Genomic DNA, 22,951 nt, shown 5'->3' on the forward strand with positions numbered 1-22,951 from the left:
TTGAGGTCAAACGTTTCCGACAAGCATTAGAATCCATTAAAAATTATAAATTATTTGACAAAATATAGCAGAATTTTTTAATTTACATTCAAAACATTGAATTCGGATCACACCTAAAGAAGTGATGCAACTTCAGCACAACAGCTGAGGAAATGGAAGACTTCCGTCCTGTGACAAGCCCATGTTAAATTCATCGCTTCTTCGCCAATTTTGCACCACTTCCGAATCCAAAAAGATCATTTTCATTACTTTTTTGGCGACGCTTTTTTGGCTGGGCTTGTTTATTTTTTTATAAAAATGGAAAATCGTAAATAGGTTTCCAAATTCTGGGGGGCTAAAATTTTTCTGGGGGGATCTAAGCCCCCTCCCCAGAGGCCTTCCTACGCTTATGCCCATCACCCTTCAACTCAATTAATACTTTTGGACTGATTCATTAAAGGTCTATTAACTATCAAAAGTCAATTTTGAACAACGTCAAAAGATTAGTGGATTTGACTCAATTAAAAAAAAAAAAAAACAAAATGCCAAAATAAGACTTTTGTATCTCTATTATCTTATTACTGCCGGGAGGGATTATTTTGAGGTGGCTACACTATTTTTCGACTTATTCGTTATAGTTCAATTAGTATATGATTCACTTTTCCCCTAATTTATCACAATTTAGAAAATTTACTAAAAATTTTACTTTATAGAAAATTTTGTCAATTTTTTTAGAGAAATTTTGTCAAATTCTTTTCCTATAGACAATTTTGTCAATTTTTTTCTATTGAACATTTTTATTTTATAGAAAGTGTTGTCAAAATTTTATTTTTATAGGAAATTTTGTCAAAATTTTATTTTTATAGGAGATTTTGTCAAAATTTTATGACAAAATTTTCTATATAAAAATAAAATTTTGACAAAATTTTATTTCTAAACAAAATTTTGTCAACATTTTATTTTTATATAGAAAAATTTTTCAACATTTTATTTTATAGAAAAGTTTGTCAAAATTTTATTTCTATAGAAAATTTTGTCAACATTTTATTTTTACAGAAAATTTTGTCAACATTTTATTTGTACAGAAAATTTTGTCAAAATTTATTTCTATAGAAAATTTTGTCAACATTTTATTTCTATAGAAAATTTTGTCAAAATTTATTTCTATAGAACATTTTGTCAACATTTTATTTCGATAGAAAATTTTGTCAAAATTTTATTTCTATAGAAAATTTTGACAAAATTTTGTTTCTATAGATAATTTTAACGAATTTTTTTTCTATAGGAAATTTTGTCAAAATTTTATTTCTATAGAAAATTTTGTCAAAATTTTATTTCTATAGAAAATTTTATCGATTTTTTTTTCTATTTTTTTTTCTATGGTAAATTTTGTCAAAATTTTATTTCTATAGAAAATTTTGTCAAAATTTTATTTCCATAGAAAATTTTGTCAAAATTTTATTTCCATAGAAACTTTTGCCAAAATTCTATTTCTATAGAAAATTTTATCGATTTTTTTTCTAATTTTTTTCTATGGAAAAATTTGTCAAAATTTTATTTCTATAGAAAATTTTGTCAAAATTTTATTTCTATAGAACATTTTATCAAAATTTTATTTCTATAGAAAATTTGTCAAAATTTATTTCTATAGAAGTTTTATCAACATTTATTTCTATAGAAAATTTTGTAAAATTTTTTTTCTATAGAAAATTTTGTCAACATTTTTTTTTTATGGAAAATTTTGTCCAAATTCTATTTCTAAACAAAATTTTGTCAACATTTTATTTCTATAGAAAATTTTGTCAAAATTTTATTTCTAAACAAAATTTTCAAAATTTTATTTTATAGAAAATTTTGCAAAATTTTATTTTATAGAAAATTTTGCAAAATTTTATTTTATAGATTTTTTTTCCAAATTTTATTTCTATAGAAAATTTTGTCAAAATTTTATTTCTAAGCAAAATTTTCAAAATTTTATTTATAGTAAATTTTGTCAAAATTTTTTTCTATAGAAAATTTTGTCAACATTTTATTTCTGTAGGAAGTTTTGTCAAAATTTTATTTCTATAGAAAATTTTGCCAAAATTTTATTTCTATAGAAAATTTTGTCAAAATTTTATTTCTATGAAATATTTTGTCAACATTTTTGTTTTCTATAGGAAATTTTGTCAAAATTTTCTATAAAATAAAATTTTGTCAAAATTTAATTTCTAAAGAAAATTTTGTCAAAATTTTATTTTATAGAACAATTTGACAAAATATTGTTTTCTACAAAAATTTTATCGAATTTTTTTTTCTATAGAAAATTTTGTCATTTTTTTTCTATAGAAAATTTTGTCAAAATTTTTTTCTATAGAAAATTTTATCGAATTTTCTTTTCTGTGGATTTTTTTTTCAAAATTTTTTTCTATAGAAAATTTTGTCAAAATTTTCTTTCTATAGCAAAATTTGTCAAAATTTTAGTTTATAGAAAATTTTGTCATAATTTTTTTATAAAAAAATTTGTCAAAAGTTTGTTTTCTATAGAATTTTTTTATCAAAATTTTATTTTATAAAAAATTTTGTCAACATTTTATTTCTATAGAAAATTTTGTCAAAATTTTATTTTATGGAAAATGTTGTCAAAATTTTATTTTATGGAAAATTTTGTCAAAATTTTATTTTATAGAAAATGTTGTAAAACAATTTGGAATATTTTTGTTGAAAAAAGTAAACCCCGTTGAAATATATATGTAAACACACGGCGAGTACTGATTGTTAGCTTAGTTTAAGTATTGTGGCAGTCCGTTATGTTTTAGGCTCACTTGGACTATTCAGACAAGAAAATTGTTTGTTTGACGCCAAATATTTTTCATTTATAGCAAATAAAAATTATTAAAGATACTTGAATTGAATTGAACTTGAATCGTTTGCCGTCGACTCGGATATATTTGATTTTAAAGAAAATACTTTGTTGTATCATGAAAACCACTACCATGGTTGGCCTCCAAGAAAAAGCTTTGAAATGAAAATTGATCCCCAAAACTTCAGTTAGCTCTTAAAACCGAGACTCAAGACTCTGTTCTCTACTAAATTTCTCAAATTATTATCAAAACAAAAACATATTTTTTTCTGAGGGTATCCATTGCAAAATTATCATCCTTACCGACGATGGGAATAAACATAACGATAATGAAAATGATTTTTAATACCTCTCAGAATGACATTTAAATGGTTTGACTTTATTTAATTTCTTGTCGTGATTTTTATTTGTTTTCCATGTTCCTTTGTTGTTTGTTACTGCTCACCATGACACATCAGGCGTTGAATGCTACGATTCTGCATCAGGACCAAGGTGTGCCCGCTGTCCATTGGGTATGGTAGGTGATGGAAAAATATGCAAACCTGGAATCACCTGTGCCGATCGTCCCTGTTATATGTAAGTAAATATTGAATTTATTTCTTGTAACTCGTATTCACATTAATGGCATTTCGTGGAATCATCACCAATTTATGCTACGAAAAGAAAAAAAATGATTATTGACTGCCAAAGAGTCACAGAGTGAGAAATGAGCAGCTTTATCAAGAGATTCATTAAAAAAACATAGTAAATGGCTAAAATTATTGTAGTTCTATTAAAAGAGTGATATTTCATAGTACACTCTAAGAAAAAATTCCCTATTTTCAAGGTTAATTTTGTAAATAATTAATTTTAAGGAAACAAATTTTTTTGTATTTTTGCTCTAAATTATTTCTCTTCATGTTAGAATAAGACTTTCTGAAATAATCTATTATGCCTTTACCGATTTAAAATCTCAGTGTTTGATTTAGGAATCTCTTGAAACAAATATCATATAACATATTTTATAATGTTTATTTAATTAATGCAGAATAGACGACAATACAGATCACAAAACCCATGCATATGGTTAGAGTTATGAAAAGGAAATCACCTTAAACCTTATTGTGTACAAAGATACAAAGTAAACCGCCCAGGACTTAGATCTAAGGAATGAGTGGATCAATCCATTTGTCTCGCTTGATCGATTTTTTGTGGTATCCATTATGATAGTAAAGATGCAGGGGCGGGGGTTGATGTCAGAACAAACAAAAACATGAGTAAATGACCAAACATTGTTTGTATCATCTAAATGGTCCATAAATTCCATAAAAGTCAAAATATTATGGAAATACCAACAATGGTGGCCATAATCTCCTGAAGAGTTCAAACAATGTATGTATGTGAAAACAATAAAGAAAGGATCAACAGGTGATCTTTGATGGCTGATGGTGACATTCTTTCCTATATCACAAAGCCTTTTCATTTCGGGATTGTTTGTTCTGTTTGTTCCTGGCATTTAGTGTCTTTTATATGTATGTAGCCTTTGTTTCGTTTTATGGTGGACCCTTGTTAATTTTTTTCGTGTTCCTTAAGTGTTCGATAAATTAATGGCTCTTGGCCTAATAAAATGTCTCTAAATGTGGCCTTACAAATATTAAATCAATTTAAATTTTTGATAAGCACCATCAGTAAAACATTTCATTGCACCATCAGAAATGTAATGTTGTGGAACCTGGGGAGTCCTAACCTTTCCCATGCTGCGTGTGTGATTTCAAAATGATCACCGTGATACAGTGGGGGATTTTCTTGGAAATATTATTGAATTTTTTTTGAAGTTCTAGTCATATTCTTATATTTATAATAAATTTTATTGCACCAAATATGAACTAACAGGTTGGCTGATAAGTCCCCGGTCTAACAAAGAAAAACACATTTTTTTTTTGTCAAAATTCGTTTTTATTATTCAACATAGTTCCCTTCACGAGCGATACAACGATTATAACGACCTTCCAATTTTTTGATACCTTTTTGGTAGTACTCCTTCGGTTTTGCCTCAAAATAGGCCTCAGTTTCGGCGATCACCTCTTCATTGCAGCCAAATTTTTTCCCTGCGAGCATCCTTTTGAGGTCTGAGAACAAGAAAATGTCGCTTGGGGCCAGATCTGGAGAATACGGTGGGTGGGAAAACAATTCGAAGCCAAATTCATGAATTTTTGCCATCGTTCTCAATGACTTGGGGCACGGTGCGTTGTCTTGGTGGAACAACACTTTTTTCTTCTTCGTATGGGGCCGTTTTGCGGCGATTTCGACCTTCAAACGCTCCAATAACGCCATATAATAGTCACTGTTGATGGTTTTTCCCTTCTCAAGATAATCGATAAAAATTATTCCATGCGCATCCCAAAAAAACAGAAGCCTTTACTTTGCCAGCGGACTTTCCACGCTTCGGAGACGGTTCACCGGTCGCTGTCCACTCAGCCGACTGCCAATTGGACTCAGGAGTGTAGCGATGGAGCCATGTTTCATCCATTGTCACATATCGACGGAAAAACTCGGGTGTATTACGAGTTAACAGCTGCAAACACCGCTCAGAATCATCAACACGTTGTTGTTTTTGGTCAAATGTGAGCTCGCGCGGCATCCATTTTGCACAGAGCTTCCGCATATCCAAATATTGATGAATGATATGACCAACACGTTCCTTTGATATCTTTAAGGCCTCTGCTATCTCGATCAACTTTATTTTACGGTCATTCAAAATCATTTTGTGAATTTTTTTGATGTTTTCGTCGGTAACCACCTCTTTCGGGTGTCCACTGCGTTCACCGTCCTCCGTGCTCATTTCACCACTCTTGAATTTTGTATACCAATCAATTATTGTTGAGTTCCCTGGGGCAGAGCCCGGAAACTCATTATCAAGCCAAGTTTTTGCTTCCACCGTATTTTTTCCCTTCAGAAAACAGTATTTTATCAAAACACGAAATTCCTTTTTTTCCATTTTTTTCACAATAACAAAAGCTGCTTCACAAAAGACGCTCTATCTCACAAATTAATTGACTTACAGACGTCGAATTTTGACACGAATCATTTGAAGGTTGGTACTATATATCATTTGAAGGTTGCATACTATATATGCATTTAATACTAGCGACGCCATCTATGTGTCAGACCGGCCAACCTGTTATTTTGGCCGGACATCTTTGGCACCTTTCGCTACGGACATTATTTTGCCATCAGTGTAAAACTTACCACTCGCAGTGAAGGTATATGATCACCTCAAACATATTTCAAGGGATGGTGAATATGAAACATTTTTGTCGTCAAAATGTTATTTTATCGGCAAACATAAAATGCCTGCCGAAATCAGATATATATTTTACCAGAATGTTATTTTTTCGTTGCGACAACCATGTTACCTTTCAAAAAATAAAATTTTGCCCTTGAAACATGTTAAGATCCCCCAGTTTTTGCCATGTCATCTACGATGTATGTGGTTTAATATTGTCCAGAAAGAATCAGTACAACTTTTTGAGGCATCAATCCTGGTGCAATGCCCGCCGTTCGTATAAAGAGTCCCAGTTTCCACTGAACATCAAAATGTTTTCAGCCGTGGTTTTACCCTCTCAGTAATGCTGTTGTGCATAATGCCCATAATGACCCGGATATAAAAGGAGTTCTCTTGGCATTGATGTATATATGGAATTGGGCAGCATTCAGTGATAAGACAGCATTTCCCTACTATGGTATCACAATGGATTGAATAGTGTAATTGCGCCTGAAATAATGGGTAGCCACTATACCTAACCTAACCTAACCGAACTATTTGTCGAGCTCCACCACGCTTAAACCTTAATCTTTTCGCACATTATTCGTCTCCTATTACCACAGAGGCTATCCACACCCAGAGAAGGAATATGATCACCTCAAACATGTTTTAAGAGCAAAATGTTATTTTTGGGTGGTGAGCATGTAATATAGTTTTCGCAACCATGATATTTTCTCTGAAATCTGATTTCGGCGAGCAGGTTATATTTGCCGAGAGAATAACATTTTAGTGACAAACATGTTACATGCACGCTCACAAAAAATCGCTTCTGTAACATATACTCCCAAACATATTTTGCTTCAAGCATATATATTTTTGGGTATTGCCCAAACATTTATATGTTTGATCTCTTCCAATATATAATATGTTTGAAAGCATATTGGTCTAAACAATATATGTTTGGGTAGTCTAAGTTCCAAACATTTTGTATTTTTGCATCCAAATTCAATAATGTTGTCTTCCAAAAAACAATATGTTATTATGTGAACATATAATATGTTTGGAAGCATTTTGCACCCAAAAATATTATATGCTTAAAAAAATTCTCCCAAACAATATTGTGCTCAAAATTTTATTTATTTATTTATATATTTACAATCATAATGAATTATGAAAATAAACAGGTAATATAGATGCTAACAACATAGGTTTTCGACCTGAATGCTCAAAAGTTTGTTTCTGCCTAATTGTATATTCCCCCACATCTTTCTCACTTCCACGAGATTTTTTAGTTCTTAGCACCTTTTTCTGTAATACAAACATTGTAGAAGAAATTATTCAATTGTATGATTTTTTTTATTTTAATTTTACCTTTTGCCGGACGGGGATTCGAACAGCGGACCACACAGTTTGTAAGGATCAAAGAAGTAGCTGATCAATTGACCAAGGAAAAATAAAATGTTAATTTTGTAATAACAAGCAACAACCACCAACTTAATTCAATATCGCTCCCTGTTAAATAGCGCTCCAAGCTACTAAACACATATATGTTTATAGGCTATTTCTAAATTAATATATGTTTGCATCCAAGCATATTATATTTACAAACATTTTATGCCCCAAACATAATATGTTCTAACATATTAACATATATGTCCCAAACATGTTATGCTAGTTTATGAACATTATATGCTTGCACTCAAAAATATTGTGTTTAAAAATGTGTGTTCCAAACATATAATGTTTATAGCCAAACATATGAAAAACAGTCTTTTGCATCCGTGTGGTCACCATACAAAAATAACATTTTGCTCTTGAAACATGTTTGAGGTGATCATATTCCTTCTCTGCGTGCAAGAACAAATAATACCTCCGATGATATCTCTACATCAAGTAAACCCAGAAAATTTGACATAAATCTGTTCAGTGCAGTTGATCTAAAAAATGAGTAATGGCCCTTTCAAAGTTTTCAAAGTTTCCTCTCCATACACATGTTTCAAAGTTTTCAAAGTTTCCTCTCCATACACATGGAAAACAATGGAGTACAACTTTTATAGCTCGATCATCTTTTACATTCCATGAGAATTCTAAGTAGATTAGGTTAGGTGGCAGCCCGATGTATCAGGCTCACTTAAACTATTCAGTCCATTGTGATACCACATTGGGGAACTTCTCTGAGACTATTCAGTCCATTGTGATACCACATTGGTGAACTTCTCTGAGAATTCTAAGCAAAATAGGATACACATATCAATTCAGAATCGATTTTTTTCTCGCCGGATAATTTTGAAATGAGTTGCAAATCGGAGACCATAGATTGGATTTTCAAGAGTCGAGTAAGGGATCGTTCCACCACTGCAAGCAGATATCCAAAAATGAGTTTGCCTATTTTCTCCACGTGATCATCCTTCCTGAAGAGATTTATATTCTGAAATGACGTAGCTAACCACGTGCGTGAAATAACGTTAACTTCCTATAGAAGAGTAAGTACAAGGGAATTGCTAAAGAGGCTTAGTGTAGGTCATTAGAACAATATAATCTGCTATAGAGATTATATTGTTCCACCTCTGCAACCAGATATCCAAAAATGAGTTAACCTATTTTCTCCACGTGATTCATCCTTCCTGAAGAGATTTATATTCTGAAATGACGTAGCTATGTTCGTGCGTGAAATAACGTTAACTTCCTATTGAAGAGTAAGTTTTAGGGAATTGCTAATGAGGCTTAGTGTAGGACATTAGAACAATATAATCTCCTATGGATTTGCTTTCTCTTCCTTCCCTTTGTTTGCCATATCTTATTGCCAGTTCATTCACCTTTACGTTTCCTCTTATTTTGATTGTGCTTTTACATTCCAATTCCGGAATATCCATTATTGTATATATTCTCTGGTTTCGTGTTGTTTTTCGGAAGGCTTCCACACATTCCGTTATGGTTAGGTTAGGTGGCAGCCCGATGTATCAGGCTCACTTAGACTATACAGCCCATTGTGATACCACATTGGTGAACTTCTCTCTTATCACTGAGTGCTGCCCGATTCCATGTTAAACCAATGACAAGGGACCTCCCTTTTATAGCCGAGTCCGAACGGCGTTCCACATTGCAGTGAAACCACTTAGAGAAGCTTTGAAACCCTCAGAAATGTCACCAGCATTACTGAGGTGGGATAATCCACCGCTGAAAAACTTTTTGGTGGTCGGTCGAAGCAGGAATCGAACCCACGACCTTGTGTATGCAAGGCGGGCATGCTAACTGTTGCACCACGGTGGCTCCCGTTATCATCCGCACTTATAACTGCAGGACTGTGTTGTGGCTTGGAAATCGGAATAGAATCTCGGTGTCACGTATGCCCCAATCCACATCCTCTGATCTACGATCTTCTTCGATCATTCAGAGTAACACTTATTTACCTCTGGTATCTGTTCTGGATCCCATTTTCCTAGGATCGAGTTTCTGGCTTCAGTATTACACACTCGGCAGTCATGACTATCTCACGTGTACCATCATAATTTGTTGCGGAGCCCCTATAGTCTCCCTTATTGTCCTTTTTATGATTCGCCATATTCGGTGTTTCCATTTTTTCTCCCGGAACGTTGGAAGTTTCATTGGATTTCAATTCGACAATCATATCACAGTAAAATCCTAATTTTCCAATTTATACGCCCACTGTGTCTTAGACACAGAGGCATCAGTTGATATTAACATAAGTTCTTAGGGGTAACTTTTAGTTTTGATTATAAATTATAATTCTTTCATATCCAGCTCCATCATAGAGTAGGAGGCATAGCGAAAAGGTGTGCCGATGCATTCTTCTTTGGTTTAGTTCCCATTCATAGGAATGCGTAAGCATATGACTGACAAACTGACAACAGCTCTTTTAGATAGGGCACATTAAAGGGGGTGGGGGGAATGGATAGGCAAGCAAGCGGTCAGGTCTTTAAACATTTTGATGCGATAATGAAAGATGACATTAACGACTTTGGTGGTGATACAATAAAAACATAGCAAACCAAGCAATCCCGAAGAGACCTCCAATCATTTGCATGGTGCGGAGGGAAACCAAATATAAGACTTTTGGTTGCCAGCGATTATGATGACAACTTTGAGACCTAGAAGTCAACCAACCGCCTGAGTTGGCCCAAAAACGAAGAAAAAACAAAAGACGAGCAACCAACAATGCCTCATATACGATATATTTTTTTAGATTTTATGCAAATCAATTTAATGCCAAGAGAACTCCAGACACAGACAATAGTGTCCATTGCCTCCGTCCGACCTAGAAGACAAGACAAACAAACAAAAGTGGGAACAAGGCGCACCTTGTTGGAGCATTTTGTGAAACATTCTGTTCCCATTGTCTGCCTGGGCTATGCTGCTATGATTCGTTTGTCAAACGTGAACTTCTATAAGGGTGATGTGATATCCAGACTAATTGTTTGTTGATTGCTTCGATGATGAAGCTTTCGTGAAATGATGATGGTGCTGGTGGTGCTAACTTAAACACCTACAACTATCAACGCCATCAAGCACTTATTTAAAGTGGCCCAAAAGAATCTCTTACTCCACATGGAGTAGGAGCCATGCAGTTAAGCATCCAACTGTCTTCGGTCATCAACCATCAGTGTCCACCAACCAGCTAGTCACCCATCCATGCAGCGATCCATCCATCCATGGGACTTCAGTCATATCGTATCAATTTCATTCAATTTTATTATGCGTAAATATTTGAAGAGGTTGGTTGTTTGGCTGGAGGTGGGCTTCAACAATTGACTCATCTATGTTTTATACACTTAGAAAAAAGGGAATATAATATTGGTTATTTATAACAATAAATATCAAATCAAGTATTTGAAGGCGATTCCTTTACACTACACACACGCAGAGAAAGAATATGATCACCTCAAACATGTTTCAAGAGCAAAATGTTATTTTTGGATGTTGACCATGTAGCATGTTTGTCGCAAAAATGTTGTTTTCTCGCTAAACATAACATGCTTGCCGAAATCATATACATAATTTCGGAGAAAATAACATGGGTGCGATAAACATGTTAAATGGTCACCATCCAAAAATAACATTTTGCTCTTGAAATATGTTTGAGGTGAACATATTCCTTCTCTGGGTGCAGAAAATTGAAATATTTTGCATTCAGTATTTAATCAATGGAATCTTTGTTTCGATAAAATTTTGTACAGAAATACGAAGCTTTCGTACATGCACGAGCGAGATTATATATTAACTTCACAAAGGTACACTCTTAGAAAAATATGTTTTTCATATGTTCCGATATAAACAAAATGTGTTTCGGGCACCATTTTTAAACACAATTTATTTAAGTGCAAACATGTAATGTTCCTAAACTAACACTAAATGTTTGGGACATATATGTTAATATGTTAGAATATATTATGTTTGGGGCATGAATGTTTCATAAAAATCATATGTGTGAATGCAAACATATATGAATTTACAAATTTCGACTAAACATACATATGTTGTGATATTTTATTCAAAGCGACAGAGAGAGAGAGAGAGTATAGACAAAGAAATAGAGATGGAAACCGGGAGAGTTGACGAAAGATATCAACATAACACACCGAAAGAATCAAAAGAGAACAATTTCTGTGAAACCGCTTGCATGTTGTTTCGGAAAACTGTTTTATGATAAGGCCAAAAATTTGATATGCTTAAGTCTAAATATTATTTAATTTGAATAAAGAGAATGGACATTCGGAACCAAGAGAATAGACATTTGAAAAACAAACAGCATACGTTTTCGCCTTGAGAGCAGCATTTTATGTATGTGTGGACATGTGTTTTGTTTATCATTTTGGCATTATGGGCACAATTTTTTTCTTGGTTCGTTAAAAGAAATCAGTGGTCTTCATAAAAATAACAAAAAGGGCACTATACTCTTTTTAGAGTTGGGACAGTAAAATGAAATAAGGAGGAAATAGTGAAAAATTACGCAGTAAAATGTATAAAAACAAAGTTTAGTTCATCTTTATTAATAAGTAGTCCACGAGGAGTTGACGGACACCTTCAAATATAAAAGCGGGCATTAAGTTCGAGTTTTGCAGCTAAAACAATTTAAAAAGTTTATTTTCTTTAAAATGAATTATTAAAGAAAAATAAAAGGCATTTTAGAGCGATGGTGTTAAATGCTAGTAAAAAACTGTTCACGCCTAAATAAATTTATGTTTATATTATAAAATTATTTATGTATGTTTATACTCGACTCCACGTTCTTCTTTTGTTAGAGTTTTTGAATTCCTTCCAAATTTTAAAGTTTTGTACCAAAAACAGTTTTTTGTTACAAAATTGTTATTTTTGCAATAAAAAATAATATTTTATCCAAAAATCAGCCAATTTCGTTTATATCAAGCACTGTTACTGACTATAAATCTTTAATAACCCACATTTCGAAGTTTCATAATAAAAATTTAATATAGTATAAATATAAATGTGTAAATTAAAAAAAAAATGTTCGGTCGCACCAGGGATTGAACCCACGACCCTTTGCATGCAAGGCAGACATGCTAACCACTGCTCCACGTGGCAAACAAATGTATGTTTCTGTTAAATAATGTTATGTTTGCATGGCCTCGTGGGCGCTGCAAACTATGCTATATAAATGTAACTTATAACGATAATTATCTGCTGGTGACAATAACAGCTACGTAGCCCAGTGGATAGTGTGTTGGTTTACAAACAGTATGGTCCTCGGTTCGATTCTCCGTGCAGGCGAAAGGTAAAATTTAAAAAATTTATAAAAGTGAATAATTTCTTCAACATTATTTGTATTACAGAAAAAGGTGCCAAGAACTAAAAATTTCGTGGAAGTGAAAATTACGATAATGTTAGGGAATGAGCACAATCGTCTTTGGGAAAAATTCTTCCAAGCATATAATATTTTTGGGCTCAAAATGCTTCCAAACATATAATATGTTCACATAAAACAAACATATTAATGTTCCGGAAGTATCCAATAATATATGTTCTTCCTGCAAAATATGTTTGGAACATATGTTAAAGAAGCGATTTTTTTTGAGGGTGTAGTGATTTTTTGATGTTGTGGAAATTTGAAATCCTCACACTATCGGAATTGCATATCCTTATCGTTTCATCATTAAATTATAAATTTCTTCATGGGATATAGGATCTAATGCCAACTCTTAGCCACTCTAGGGCCAGCCAAAATTTAGAGATATGCGAACAAGTCCATTGCCCAACCCTGGTGTAACTAGTGGATGCTCACGCAGAGGAGGAATGTGATCACCTCAAACATGCCCCAAGAGCAAAATGTTATTTTTGAATGGTGAACAAGGAACACTTTTGCGGGAGGCAGAAAATAACGTTTTTGTGACAAACATGTTACATGTTCCCCGTCCAAAAATAACATTTTGCTTTTGAAATATGTTTGAGGTGAACATATTCCTTCTCTGGGTTCTGGATCTACTTTTTCGAGCATTATTGTGATTATAAAATACGAGCAATTAGATGGATATACTTAATACTTAAACTTGTCTTGAAAATTCCACTTTTTTGGATAAACATGGCAATATTTATCTCCAAGATCCCCTTTTGTTAAAAATTTTGGTTTTGCTTTGAAATCGTTTAAAAATTATCACCAATTTTGTCTTCAGTTCGTTTTTTTTTTCAGTGCACGTCGCATAAATGCCTTGGAATCATTTTTCGGCACTGCTGGCATATTGAACAAATGGAAATGATATAGTGTTAATTTAAATCTTTATTTTCAAAAGAAAATGAAATGCACTTGATCCACTAAACTTATGCGTGAGTGCTTATGCGCCTGCGCACGCGCATTCCTTTATATTCTCCATTCAAAATGACATGGGCGGCCTGAGGCCATTGTAGGGTTTCTTATTTCACTTTTAGCTTTTGGCATAAAATATAATCGGTAATGATGGAGAGGGTAAAACGCAACATGGAAATAGGGGAATCTTTTGTGACCCATCTTTTGACATTTATGTTCCATCATCTTATTGTTATGGCCAAGTTTATGTGGCTGCATTATCTTTATGCCATACTATACGATATATTCATTCATTCCCATTGGCAGGCTTGGTTTTTGTCTTCATTCTTTCTACAATAAAAGATTCATGGATTTTTTATTGCAATCCATAGGGCTGAATTACGATTTCTTTTATCATCATTGAAATCCCACAGGTTTGGGGGTTATTGTCATTTTACAGTGGAGTGGAGCAAATAAGTTTAGGTTTTAAAAAATTAAAAAAGAAAAAAAAAATTAGCCAATGAAATTGGCAGTGAAACATTTTCGTAATTCCAATGATTTTTTTTTGTTATTATTACAATACGGAGAAAAAAATAGAAAAAATTATTTTGATCTAAATTAATTGAAATGTCAATTAAAAAATAATTGACCCAATTAAAGATTTAATTGATACTATTTGTTGAGTGTTATTGCCTTTTGTTTCAATTAAAAAATTTGTTGAACCAATTAAGTTTGTAATTGAAAAATTTTAGAACTCTATAAAAATTTTAATTGAAAAAATTTTGGTGATATTTCTAAGCTAAAATTTAATGTTTTCAAAATTAAATGTTACAAAATTATTAAAAAAATATATTTCTGTAAAATATAAACATTTTTAAAACAATAACATTTTGCTAATATTTTTCTAAGGAAATGTTTAATCGATTTTCGAATTTTTCTATTAAAAGTTTAGGTACATTACAAAAAAATAGGGTGCTTTTAATCGAAGATATTTAGCTAATCAATTTCATAAGCTTAACCTTTTGTCTTATAATTTTCCAATTTATATCCACAGTACATCACCCTATTTGCTGTTTTTTACAAAAAAAAAAAAAAACATATTTTCATCCAACAGAGGCCTTTCTTTGTCTTATCTCCATTTGACTTTTTGGTTACATTTTTTTATTGTTTTTATTTTGTTGTTGTTGCTGTTGTATGACAAATTGTAATTTATGCTAAAATGGATGAAAGCTGTTTTCGCCCTCCCAACGTTGATATGTGAGGAGACGACCATGCAAATGCGGTACAAGTGTGGGAGTTCTTATTTCTTTCTTTCTTTAGCCATTTAGTTTACATTGTGAGAAAGATACCAAAAAACAATGAAATATTCCATCTTCCGTATTGCCTCTGTGGGTAGATGATGCCGTTACAAAATTAATTTTTTTTTGTTGTTTAATGCATGATTGGTAATTTAATTCATTGCCTTAGAGACACCTAACTAACCGATGGGTGAAGATATCGATACGCATGCGCACAACTGTGCAAATGATTGACCATCAATGCAGGTTTACGGGGAAAGTAAATAAAGTTTTTTTTTTTATGTAGGGACATTGGAACTCTTGCCATTTAATAGATACTACCTTAATACAATGCAAAAGGCCGAACCTTAGGTTAGGTTAGGTGGCAGCCCGATGTATCAGGCTCACTTAGACTATTCAGTCCATTGTGATACCACGTTGGTGAACTTCACTCTTATCACTGAGTGCTGCTCGATTCCATGTTAAGCTCAATGACACACCCAGAGAAGGAATATGATCACCTCAAACATGTTTTAAGAGCAAAATGTTATTTTTGGGTGATGACCATGTAACATGGTTTTCGCAACCATGTTATTTTCTCGGAAATCATGTATCTGATTTCGGCAAGCAGGTTATATTTAACGAGAAAATAACATTTTAGTGACAAACATGTTACATGGTCACCATACAAAAATAACATTTTCTCTTGAAACATGTTTGAGGTGATCATATTCCTTCTCTGCGTGCAAGGGACCTCCTTTTTATAGCCGAGTCAGAACGGCGTTTCACATTGTAGTGAAACCACTTAGAGAAGTTTTGAAACCCTCAGAAATGTCACCAGCATTACTGCACTGAAAAAAATATTGTCGTGAGGTCAAAGATTTCATGTCTTTAAAATACGAATGCAAATTTTGCTTAGCATAGAAGACGCATTTCTCTAAAATAAAGTTTTTTTCCTTGTCCAAAAGTCGATAAACTTTTCAATGAAGTCGTATTGTCCTTATAATTAAGTGATTTGAATTAAAAATGGGTATCATAACATGAAACAAAAATTTTTGGGCTAAGGTCAACTTGACTTTAACAATTCAGAAATATTCTTTAAATTTAATGAAATTGTCTTTAAATTAGTTGTCTTTTTGTATCTTGACTACAAAGCAAAAAATCGTTCAAATATAGGACATGTTTTTCAACACTTTATTTTAAAGACGTTTTTTACTTGAAACATAGCATAATTTCTACTGGAAGTCGAGTCTTAATTTGGAAAATAAAGTTGTCGTTAACTCGTTTTTAAAGGACTTTGATAGCATATTAAGAAAAAAAGATGAGAAAGCGAAAAAATAAAATTTGCTTCCTAGAAGCAAGTACACAAAACCCAAATTTAAAAGAGAATTGTGTCTTAAAAGTATCCTTACTTTGGTATTGATTCCGAGCCAAAGAAGCGGAGAATACTTCTTTGGCTCGGAATCAATACCAAATTTTTTTAAGTAAAGACAAAATCTTTGGAACCGGGCATGCTTTTTTTCCAGTGTGAGGTGGGATAATCCACCGCTGAAAAACTTGTTGGTGTTTGGTCGAAGCAGGAATCGAACCCACGACCTTGTGTATGCAAGGCGGGCATGCTAACCATTGCACCATGGTGGCTCCCAAGGCCGAACCTTACACTCAAGCGAAAGTTTACTTGGATCCAAAGATTTTGACCTTCCCTTGTGGATTTTGGATATTGATTCCGAGCCAAAGATGCGCTTTCTTTAAAATAAAGAAATTTTTTAGGGAATTATATATAGCTTTAAATCTAGGATCAATAAAATTAAAATTAGGATTAGGATTTCATTTATGGAATTTTTATTCTCTTTTTTCGATATATTAATAAAGCTATTCACGTACAAATGTCAGCTTCAAATCAAAATTATAACAGATACTTTAAAATAAAAAATGTTTTCTAAATAAAAAAAAAAAAAAAAAACTTTAAACCAAAAATACAAAATCCTCAAAATAAGTATTACCCTATATTTGAAGCGTTTTTATCTTAAATATAAAGATTCAATATATCAGTTAAACCTTTAGATGAGAATATACGTGGAAATGTGTATTTATATATCATATTTTATATTTAGGTTAACACTTTTTTACCCTTTTTACTTAATACGACATTTGTCCGACTACATTATCCAATGAAATGAAGTAATTTTCACGACATGACCAACATTTCCTCCAACTGCCTCATATTTTCCCAAGACATTTTCACAACGTAATAAATGTCTATTGATCTATACAGGCAAAAATACATTTAAATATGTGATTTATCATTTAACAAAAAAGAAAAATTTGTTTACTTTTAACAGTGATCAACAGTAGGCGGTAAGCCATTCAATGTGAACAATTTGACATCAATGACAGTATGACAGCCTCTATGGGGGTGGACATTGCTAAGGCAATGCATGGGTTATTGGATTGTAATGGCAATTAATTGATGGGAACCATTAATGCTTATTATTTTGTTAAGAAAAGTCCTATGATGGTATTTAAATGCTAGTGTTGGTGTTAAACAATGATCAACAATAGTTTATTGATATATCAAAGCAAACACTTGTTAACAGTGAGTAAGCTTAAAAGCATTTCGCCAAACTTAAAAGAACATGAAGACATAGCTTCTGTTAAGAACTATTTACTCAATAGTGTTAAAAATACAGAGAGAGAAAACGATTTAGAGAATAGGTGAGTAACACACATAGGGTAAGTGCAGCAAATGTGGTATAGGCTGGTAATGTGGTATAGTAGCTTTTTTCTCTATCTAACAACATACGAAGAACTAAACCAAGCTGAATAGATTGTGGCTGTCAGAAAATGAAGATATCAAAGATAAATTTGATTTTTGCAACTCTTTCTTTGTGCCAGTTGAAAGAATTCACATTTACCAGTGCTCGAAGTTTTTTTTTGTTGGTTCTTAATCATTTCGTTTTGTGTGAAGATATATTTTAAATTTATTAATTTTCGGATGTAAATAACTGACGAGTACTAAATAAGCATAAAATGTATGCAATTGCGATACACATATTGCATTTATTTTTTTTATACAAAAAAATCTACATTATGGTGTACCACATTACCTGCACATTTTATGAATCCGTGCTTAATGTGTTTTCAATAAATTCTCAAATATATCCGAAATTATGGGTTCCTAATTTTTCGCTCATAGTTGCGTGGATGGCTAACACTAGTAAAATGAATGTGGTAAAATCTTAGCCTCGTCGAAGAAAAACAAAAAATTTGGCTTTCGAAAAACAACTGGGTATACCACATTTGCTGCATAACCTACAACAACAACCACAAAAGCTTGCCACATTGGACTAATGATTGTAAAATTATCAGTGCTCTTTATGAGTTTATAGTTGGTATTTTAATACACTTTTAAAGAAAAATCAAAAAAGAGGCCTTTAACAAAGAAGAAAGTAAGAGAAAAAATTCCCATGAGAGAGAAAAATTCTGGAGGAGTATGCTTTGCAATTTGTTACTGGTCACTCATTTTTCATATTTGAAGAAAAGGAAAGACTTGTTCACAGTTAGCAAGCTAAAAAGGCATTTCGCTTAACTTAAAATAACATGAAGACATGGATTCTCTTAAGAACTATTAATTTAATATTGTTAAGAATGCTGAGAATGAAAATGATTTACAGAACAGGAGAGTAACATACTACAACCACAAGAGCTAGCCACATTGGACTGAAAATTATGAAATTATCAGTGCTCTGTGTTAGTTTATAGTTGGTATTTGAGTTCACTTTTAAAGAAACCCCAAATTAAGAGACGTTTAACATAGAACAATGTAACAGAAAAATTTCCCATAAGAGAGAACAATTGTCGAGGTGCACGCTCTGCAATTTATCATTTGTCACTCATTTCATTTTTTGTTGAAGAAAAGAAAACACTTGTTAACAGTTAGTTAGTAAGCTTAAATGCATTTCGCTTAACTTAAAAGAACATGCTTAAAAGAAGCCATGCCTTGCTTCTCTTAATAACTATTAACTCAATAGTGTTGAGAATACAGAGAGAGAGAGAAAGAGAAAATGATTTGCAGAACAGAAAAGAAAACACTAACAACAATCATAAGTGCTAACCACATTGGGCTGAAAATTATGAAATTATCAGTGCTCTATATTAGTTGATATTTGGTGATTGAGCATATTTTACACAAAAGTAATAGTAAGAGATCTTTAACATAACATGTAAGAGAAAATTTTCAAGGTGTATCCAATTTATCACTGGTCACTCATTACCTTATTTGATGCATAAACTTAGGCTTTCCTTCAAAGGTGTTAATATTCCCATAGCGCTTAGGAATTCAATTATCTCTCTTTTGCTGAGTTACAGCAAAGGACAAGAAACTAACAAAGGCCACCAAATAGGATTTTTTCTGCCTTGGGAAAATGCTATTAATTGTTTACTTATTCCCCGGTTGAGTGGTCATATTTTATGCCCCTTGTGGGTATTTTCTTTTTGGACCCTTGACAAATGCCAATATTTTAGGTTCTCATGAATGTTTGTGGTACTTAAATGGCGTTCAGACATTTGCATCGGGCCATACAATTTGCCAAACAGACTTCGAAAACAAAAATTCAAAAAATATCTAACTTAAGGAGGAAAAAAGTGAATCCACTTTTAGCTCTGGCTATAGTATGGATCGTAGCTTTTGTTTTTATTATCCTTTTGCATTCATATTTCATAATACCAATTTGCCATTGCCATTTTTCTGGGTTGGGCTTTTTAGGGGGCTCTTTAGTTAGGCGGGCAGACAGTTTTGTGTGTATGACTCAGTTGAAGCTCTCCAGATTGGCTTCTTTACGCTTTAGGCCTGAAGATGTTTTGTTTTTGTTATGATTCCTTGAGTCAACTGCAACAACCCACGTTTAGAACGTAGATTTTCTTTTGTTTTACACTTCAAACTTGGCTAAATAATGTGTGAACAAAACCTAAGTAAAAATTAAATGCGTATGAAACCAGAATCCATTTAGACAATTCTTCTCCATTTAGACAATGGTATAAGGAGGTAGGTTTGATAATTAAGGAAATTTTTGTTTTATATTTTAAAAGAAACATGTAAAATTTTAAGTTCGAAAATTTTTTTTCGATTAGAATTAAAATTTTTATAAATTTTTGCTTTGAAGAAAAAAATCGTAAGAAATTTTTTAAAAAGAATAATTGTCCAGGTTTTTGAGATGGTTTTTGGTGTAGTGTTGGATAGGAGACTTAGTTTTGAACATCATGTTGACTCTATTTTTTCGAAAGTTGTGTCCACTCTTCGGAGGCTTTACTCGCTAAATTTGTTTATGCCAGTTCATATTAGGAAGAGATTGGGTTTTTCATTACTAATGTCTTCTGTTAATTACTGTATTGAAGTAGTATCAGGTGCGAATTTGGCTTGTTTTAGTAGGCTACAACGAATAGTGAATATGATTGTCCGGTTTGTTTTCTCTTTGAGGCGCAATGATCACACTTCGGGCAGTGTATTAGAGTTTCTAGGGGTGCCTTTTCCTATGTATATTGAGCATAAGGTTTTGATGTTGTTTTATAGGCTAGTAAATACGGGTTCTCCACCTCTGCTCCGAAGCCGTTTTATTTTTTCAAGGTCAATCAGAAATCCGCAGATAATTTTCCCTCGCTTTAATACGGCTGTTTGTGATCGATCTTTTACAGTGCGTGTCGCTAGAATCTGGAATCTTCTTCCGCTTCATTTAAGAAAGTTTTCTTATTCTACTAAGGAATTTTCTCGAAGACATTTTCTTCATTTAAAAGAATGTATTCAATGATAAAAATCATTTCTTTTTCTAGTCATCAATAATGGACCATAATTTCACATATTTTTTTATTTCTTTATTGTTGTAGGCTGGGGAGCCAAGGTCTTGTAATTTAAAAAAAAAAAAAATTAATTTATATATATTTTTTTTTTATGTTAATTCTAATATTTTTATTATATATTTATTTATTAGCTTAATTGTTATTCAATTCTTTTAGATTTTTTTTTAATATTTTTTCTTAATAAACCTGTTATTGTAGTTAGTTTATTACCGCATAAATCTGTAATATATTGTTAATTAGGCCAGGTTTGGCTTTGTGTATATTACTTTGGAGAATAATAAATGAAAATGAAATGAAACGAAACAGAGTGACACTGAGACATCATATCGTAGTCTTCTGGGATATAATTATGAAAATATTTGAGTACATTTTTCCCAGACATCCATTAATTTTCAGCCTCGTATGAGATGATTCTAGTACCAATAAAACAATAAGCCTAAGTTGACTTTTTACTCTCCCGTATTCTTTAGCATTTTGAATATGCTTAGATAGAGTCAGTCTTTGATGTCAATACTGCAGCTGCTGCAAGGACTATATGATGGACCAAGAGGGAGGAGACAGCTAGGCTGGCTATATGACTGCCTGCTAGTTGCTTGGATGGTTATGGTGGCCGGAATACGCCCAAGGCATTTTAGCGTTATAAGCACGCGCAGTCGTCTAAGATATTAATTTAAATTCAAGCAGTCAAACTACACTGATGTGTGCTTGATGGTGGCGGCACAGGGGAACCACTTTTAAACTACATCTGCAACAGTTCCAACTGCATCGCCCAACATAGCAGTGAAACTGTGAAGAGTTTGTTTTGAAGTATTCATAAAATGCGTAGGCGAACTCGTTCATGACAGTTACCTTTTGGTATACGGTCGACCCAGGTAGTATGAAAGCTGGCGGTTTGGTTATAGGCTGTTGGCGTGTTTTTCTGCTCTTAGTTTTTTGTATCAGCGAGAAAAGTTACCGATGTAATAACGCTGCAAACAGGCATCTCTGCGAGCATATGTGGGGATATTTTACTTTCCTTTGCAGTTTACATGTGTATGGTATGCAGGGATACTCGAAATTATCAGGTGGGAATTGGGAAGGTTTGGGGATATAAGGCCTCTTTTGTAATTTTTTGGTTACGTTAGTTAAATGAACTACAAAACTACAATGAAGCATAAAAATTTACTAAATTCGTACATCTCACAAAATAGTTCATTATTTCTTTAAATTTGTGAATGCGCCCATCTCGAAAAACATTCTTAAAATTTTTAACTCCAATTTTTTCCTTCAAACTACAAAATCTTCTTTAAGAAGTGAAAAAAAAATAATTACGTCTAATAAATTTTCTTGAATTTGTCAAAAAATATTCACGTTTTTGTAATATCGGCTTGATGTCAGTGTTTGTAATACTGTTTAGTTTAAATTTTCTGAAAATAATTTAATTTTCTAAAATTAACAAAAATTTTTCTTCCTGGTAGGTTCACTGTTTTTTTTTCAGTGTGTGAACATATTTTTACGGGAACAAGGATTATAAGAATTCCACTATCAATATTGTGACATTCACTTCAGGTATATGAGCCAAAAATGCTACCTACGTTCGAGCCAAAGACTCTACTTCTTTAATTTAGGTTCTAAAAAATTGATATGAGAATAAATATCGCATTTAGCGATTTTTTGTTTTCTTTTTAAATCATATGAGAAAAGTGATTCACAAAGAGATAATTCAATGCAAAAAAAGTTTTCCTAATTAAAACAAAACTTAAATCAAGCTGCCATATCCTTAAAATAAATATTAGCCTATATAAATTATATAGTTTTTCTATCTTTTATGCAAAACTTTAATATCTCAGTTAATTTCGAGACAAATTCTTTAAATTAAAAATTAATTTTTACATTAAGGAAATTTGAATGAAGTATATTAACTTCGCTATAATTTAATTTTCTTCCTTCAAAAAAAAAAAAAATCGGAAGTGAGATTATCTACATCCGAAATAAATTTGAATTTCGTCACAAAATAAGAT

General features: G+C 32.2%; 1 protein-coding gene across 5 annotated transcripts in view; it reads left to right on the forward strand.

Moving 5' to 3' along the window:
* The window catches only part of Tsp (Thrombospondin), an 88,721-nt gene that overhangs the window by 45,626 nt on the left and 20,144 nt on the right, over positions 1-22,951 (forward strand). For all 5 annotated transcript variants that reach the window (XM_075293185.1, XM_075293186.1, XM_075293183.1 and 2 more), the window contains one exon: positions 3,280-3,397. In XM_075293185.1, the coding sequence (XP_075149300.1) occupies positions 3,280-3,397 (118 nt within the window). The remainder of the gene's footprint in view (positions 1-3,279; positions 3,398-22,951) is intronic.

The sequence above is a fragment of the Haematobia irritans genome, chromosome 2 (assembly GCF_050003625.1).
Source record: "Haematobia irritans isolate KBUSLIRL chromosome 2, ASM5000362v1, whole genome shotgun sequence".
NCBI classification, from domain to species: Eukaryota; Metazoa; Arthropoda; class Insecta; order Diptera; family Muscidae; genus Haematobia; species Haematobia irritans.